This window comes from Gekko japonicus, unplaced genomic scaffold, assembly GCF_001447785.1.
Source record: "Gekko japonicus isolate JY-2015 unplaced genomic scaffold, Gekko_japonicus_V1.1 scaffold1127, whole genome shotgun sequence".
In the NCBI taxonomy this organism is placed as follows: domain Eukaryota; kingdom Metazoa; phylum Chordata; class Lepidosauria; order Squamata; family Gekkonidae; genus Gekko; species Gekko japonicus.
This window is the reverse complement of record NW_015159747.1, coordinates 96,208-102,119: the sequence shown is the minus strand read 5'-3', so window position 1 is coordinate 102,119 and position 5,912 is coordinate 96,208. Positions and strand designations below refer to the sequence as shown.

Below are 5,912 nucleotides of genomic sequence, written 5' to 3'. Positions count from 1 at the left end.
ATTGTACTCAGGGGACTTGGCTCCACTTTGGCAGTGTGGTTTAGTGGTTTGAGTGTCAGACTAGGATTTGGGAGACCCAGGTTCGAATCCCCACTCTGACATTGGAGCTTGCTGAGTGACCTTGGGCCAGTCTCACACTCATCCTAGCCTACTTTATAGGGTTGTTGTGAGGATAAAATGAAGGCGATGAGAACACTGTAAGCCACTTTGGGGTCCCCACTGGGGAGAAAAGATGGGGTATAAATGAAGTGAATAACTAAAATTTATACTAGGCTACCATATATACACTTGATCATCTTGTGTGTTCTTGGTTTTGGATCCCTAATTTTATGGTAAGAGACTAAAAGTAGCCTTCTCCATGGGTTGTCTGTTAAGGAATTATAGACTTCGGAAAAATTGCTTATTTATGGTTCATCTAATGCTTAGTATACTTCAGTACATATAGGAACTACCTTGTTGCGCTGTAATGTTTACCTGTTTGTTTTTTAAATTAGAGGCGGCAAGCCGTGCCATAGTCCAGTTCCTAGAGATCAATCAGAGTGAAGAAGCCAGTAGAGGATGGATGTTGCTCACTACAATTAATTTGCTAGCGTCATCTGGACAGGTAAACTTTCTCTTAGAAGATATCTGATATTAAGGAGTGCGAATATCATCGAAGTGTGTTCTTATGGAAGGAGAAATAAAGGTTATTAAAATGTATTTTTCTTCTCTGCCATTTAGTCAGTAATCCAAGTTAATTAACTTCTGCTTTATTTGCTTCTTCGAGGTTCATACACTTTGTTCTGTGCATCCCTTTGTGTGTGTGTGTTAAGTACTGTTAAGTCGATTCCAACTTATGGCGGTCCTATGATTTAATGGCCTCCAAAACACCCTATTGTTAACAGTCTTGCTCAAGTCTTGCAAACCGAGGCCCATCCTTCCCTTTATGTATGAATAGGTCCTAATGAGACTAGTTAATAAATTGTCTTGAGCTTACTTCAGCAATCTATCTGCAAGTGGGTAGGATGATGAGTCGTTGGAGTTACTACTGATATATCTTATTCCATTTTAAAATAAAAGTAATCCCGTTTAAATGTCGAGAGCCATTAATTCATGTAGCAAGCTGTCCTAATTAAAGTAGATTTCATGTTCATACTATTCTCCTGCTCTTATTCCGTTGCAGCCTTCTCATGCTGTACAGTTTAGAACTTGCTACTAAGTGGTGTTAAAAATGTGAATGTTTTTATAATTGCTGTCTGGGACTATGTGAGATGTACAGGAATCAGTAGAAAGACCAAGACAGCTCTTGTGAGAGTAGAGGTTGAAGTCCAGATGAGAGATGATCAGAACATGGATAAGGGCTTCATTGTGTAGAAGATAGGGCAGTTCTGGTGGGGGGATGGGCCAGGGAGGTAGGCAGGCGAGGGAAAACTCTTAAGATTCTGAGATGTCATGCCAAATCCTAAAAAGTAAAAATAGGCTGTTCTTTTGCTCTGATTTTTTTTAGTATGATGCTATAGTGGATTGGGAGGCACTGGATTCTTTTGGAATATGTATGGTGTTGGATCCAGTGCAAAAAAAATTATTTGTCCTAGAGCTCTCACACGAGCAGAAATGTAAGAAAAAGACCACAGTAGTCTCTTGCACAAAGTCAGCCTTATTGTTATTCTCCCACTTCTCAAGATCTTATGCATCCAATTTTAGTGTGCTATAATAGACAGGGAAACGCTATATGTTGCACAAGATCTTGTGCAAGCAGAACTGTGCTAAGTCCGTTTACGTTTCCACTTGCACATCATTGCATCCAAGCCGTGGTTTATGAATTATTTATAGACTATATAAAACTTTTGAGGCAATTAGCATGTTCTTGTCTCTGTGTGTAAAGTGCCTTCAGAGTAACAGGTAAGTAAGTGAACTCTGTGGCTTCGGCATATAACAGGTATTCTTCTTCTAACCAGTTCAGGACCAATTGCATTAAATATAGCATTAAATTCTGTCTCTGCTCTTTCTATCTCCCCCCCCCCCCCCTCAGAAAACAGTGGACTGCATGACGACTATGTCGGTGCCTTCCACGCTTGTGAAATGTCTCTATCTGTTTTTCGACCTTCCACATGTGCCTGAGGCAGCCGGAGGAGCCCAGAATGAGCTGCCTCTAGCTGAGCGGAGAGCACTACTGCAGAAAGTGTTTGTGCAGGTAACAGCATGCAGCCATGAGAGCTGCGTTTCCAAATGCGGTTTCTTTCCCGAAGGACCGGGGTAGGGATAGGGGGAGCTGAGAATATGCTAGAATGACCTTGTCTCATCTGACTAACTGTGGGATGTTTTACCCTCTCCCCGGGATGGGCGGGGCATTAAGTTGTGCTCTCTATGTGCCATTTGGTCAGTTATTGGTATTATTGTAAAAAAAATAATATTTAATTTTATTGATATTGTTTTATGAATGTTGTTATCTGCTCTGAGCCCTGCTGTACAGGGGAGGGTGTGCTGTAAATCCCATAAACAAATGAACAAACAAATAAAACTCTTGGAAACAAGAGAGGCTGACCTCCCCCACAGCAGAAAAACAGGAACATAGGCACACTAGAGGTACAATTTAAACCCCCCCCCCATTTAGTTAAAAGTAAAAAAGATTTAGTACAGAACACAACGGTTCAAAGATATCAGCAAGTACCATACTACAAGGACGGACCAGGACACAATACAATAAATGGGTGAATATGTGACAGTATAATTCAGTCAGCAGCCCAATGGAAAAATACAGCTCAAATGGCCATTCACACGTTAAACGTAACTTTCAGATGATGTTGCACTTCTCAAAATAGACGATGGATAGGTACCTGGGAACAGATACATCTATCCTTCTGGTTTTTTAAAAAGAATAATACCCCTACGTTGAAATAAGCTCCTGACTGAGGAGGGAAGCATCTGTAACTGCTCATTAGGATTTATAGCTCACCCTTCTTTTATAACTGGTTTAGACGAGGATGCCAGTCAGTAGAATTCTCGGGGCAGGGATCTGTGTGAACTTTTAGTGAATGCCGTGGCTTTTTGCTTTCAGATCTTGGTGAAATTGTGCAGCTTTGTGTCCCCAGCGGAAGAGCTTGCTCAGAAGGACGACCTACAGCTTCTATTCAGTGCAATAACCTCCTGGTGCCCTCCCTATAACCTGCCTTGGAGAAAAAGCGCAGGGGAAGTACTCATGACCATATCACGTCACGGCCTTAGTGTCAATGTAGTCAAATACATTCACGGTTGGTATTTCTTTTGTTAATCTAGCGGAAAGTTTTTGTGTGGTGATAGTATTTTTGTCCTGCTATTGGTTTTTTTTAATTTCCCCCCCGGTTATGTAATGTATAAATACAGATGGAATTGTATATGCTTTTATTCAGTGGGCAGCGTGTTGGACGGAGGCGTGCATTCTAATTCCAGATTTCTCCTGTCAAATCTGAAAACGATTTTCCGTTTAAAATAGAGAGGTTGGCTATTTAGCCTATACTTAGGAACATCCAGTACTCATCAGTACTGAAAATCTGACTTCTTCATTTGTTATTTGATGAAAATAGTGTTTGCCTCCCTTTGCCCATATTACCCTCCCACTGTAATGGGAGATGGGGGCCCAAGCTATTAGAAGAGCAGCTAGGAAGCAGGGAAGCAAAGACAGTGAAGGGAAAAGGCTAGAACTGGAGAAGTGCTGGGCACGGAAGGCCGAATGTTGAGGCATAAGCTATAAATAATAATAATAATACTTTCCATTTATTAATCGCTTTCCCCAGTGGGCTCAAAGCGATGTACAGTTACTCAATATAGACAAGGGACTAACAATGTTTGTAGGGGATAGGGAAGACAACATATATTCATTTAATTGCACGCACCGTCACTGCCCGGTGTAGACGTCTTCTGGCTGGCTCCATCATTTTCCCGCACGGCTGCTTGCTGGCCAGGCTTCAGGACCCGTATGTCGATCGCCACACCGCCACCACCTGGCCGGAACATCCATTACAGGAGTTCTTTTCGTAGCCGAGAAGCTGTTTTGCCTTACAAGCCTCGACCAGGACGTCCGACCGTCAGCTAACGCCCTCCCACAAGGGAGATTGGCGTGCCCACCCTCTCTAAGGAGTGGTTCCCATTTTATCTACTCGCCGAAGCTTTCGAATTGCTGGGTGGACGATGAGCTGGGGACAGCAGGCTGGCTGCTCACACCAGCGCGGGGCTTGAACTAACACAGTTCAGATGTTAAGACAGTGGGATATACCCACTGTGCCACCGCACAGTGTATGCCACCGCACAGATACAATTGGGGGTTGGGGTCTGAGCCAGCAGTGGGCCAGTCAAAGGCAGGCAGGCTGGTGTTGAGGAGGGAAAAATGGAATTTCTCATTCCTTTTGGTTCCCCCACAGCCTGGCTTAGCCCAAGCTCAACCCTTAGCTAAGCAGGGCTTAGCCCAAGCCCAACCCTTAGCTAAGCAGGGTTAGTCATGGTTGTACTTAGACGGAAGACCATCAAGGAAGATTGGGGTTGCTGTATGGAGGAAGGCAATGGCACACCACCTCTGTGCCTCTCTGGCCCGGAATGCCCCATGGATGGGGTTGTCATGAGTCAGTCGTGACTCGATGGTAACTTCATTTTCTTTGCTCCCTCCCCACCCCACCTGCTTGCCTGTACCACACATCAAATGTCAAGTACCTGACAAAAATGAAGCCATTCAGATTGATCGACGGCTAAAGCACCTCAAAATTGCAAAATCTTCAGTACCTGAGGTCAGGTTCTGAAATTCTGATTAAATTTTGAAATGTTCTTAAACTTCATTTAAGAATTGAAGGTCGTGTGAATAATCACAAGCAGGTTGCCGTCCCGAATGTTCAGTTTCCATGTGTGAATTGGGGTAAATGTAAATGATTGTTGCCAGCCCTGAGGCTAGGAGATAATGCCAAACTCTCCATTTCTTTTGCCATCTGTAGCACGCCTGATGATTCTGTTGCCGTGCACCAGGGAATTTGTAAAGCCTCTATTTCTGCTTCCTGCCCAGAGACACAAAAATGGAAGTTATCAGAAACCTAGGAGCCCATGATATGTAGCTATATGTTGTATATAGGGGGGGATACTACAGATTTCTCAGCATACTTGTTCAGCAGTCAGACTTACCCTATTTGTCACTCATGATCAGACTGTGAGCCACTTGGGGTACGTTTGGATTGCTCTGAGCAACTCAGGTAGCTGTTGAACAAGTTTGTATCTGTCTGTTGGTCAGGAGCCGACTTACATTTTATCTGGGGTTCAGCTGGAAGTCATAGCTGCACAGAAAGAGATTGTTTCTCTGCCCCTTCATTCCAAGCTGGGCAGAGACAGATCCAGTGCTTTTAATCTGTGCATTACAAAAGAGACAGGAGAACCCGCTCATTTCTCTCCCTGCCCCTCCAAGCTGTTTGGGGACAGAACATGCTTGTGAGCTCCTTTTTGGAAAATGGAGGGAAGAAAGAGCTCATTTTTCTCCTTTTTCTGTAGCCCAAGTCCACAGCACGGGGCCGAGGAAGAGATGGTAAATCTCCCCCCACCACCACCTGCATAACATGCTATATCTCAGCAAGTCTGGAAGGCAGCAAAGTTTCTAGGATGGGAGATCAGAAGAGCCTTAGTTCCAGCTGATTACCTGGGAGTCGTCTCCTGACTCCCCCAAATAAACTTTCTTGGGAGCATAGCAAAATGTTATCAGCCGGGTATCAGAGACCGACTCCCAGATGATCTTTCATCTGTTGGGAGCTGGCTTTTGATGGCAGCAAGTGGCACACGTTGCTGTGAATACACACAAATAGGTTGCAGACAGCCCACCAGTTGGCTGCCCGATCATTGCCAGCAAGTGGATAGTGAGGCAAACTGGCAGGCGTTTGTGGATTCCTAGTTGTATACAGCCTGGGAACAATGAATCTGACAGTCTT

At 44.1% G+C, this 5,912-nt stretch overlaps 1 protein-coding gene across 1 annotated transcript in view; it reads left to right on the top strand.

The window, feature by feature from the left end:
• The window catches only part of LOC107105629 (WD repeat and FYVE domain-containing protein 3-like), a gene marked incomplete at its 3' end in the record, with an annotated part of 114,152 nt that overhangs the window by 14,502 nt on the left and 93,738 nt on the right, over window positions 1-5,912 (top strand). Inside the window, 3 exon segments of the mRNA XM_015405632.1 lie at window positions 495-604; window positions 2,012-2,173; window positions 3,038-3,230. Coding sequence (XP_015261118.1) covers window positions 495-604; window positions 2,012-2,173; window positions 3,038-3,230 — 465 coding nt within the window.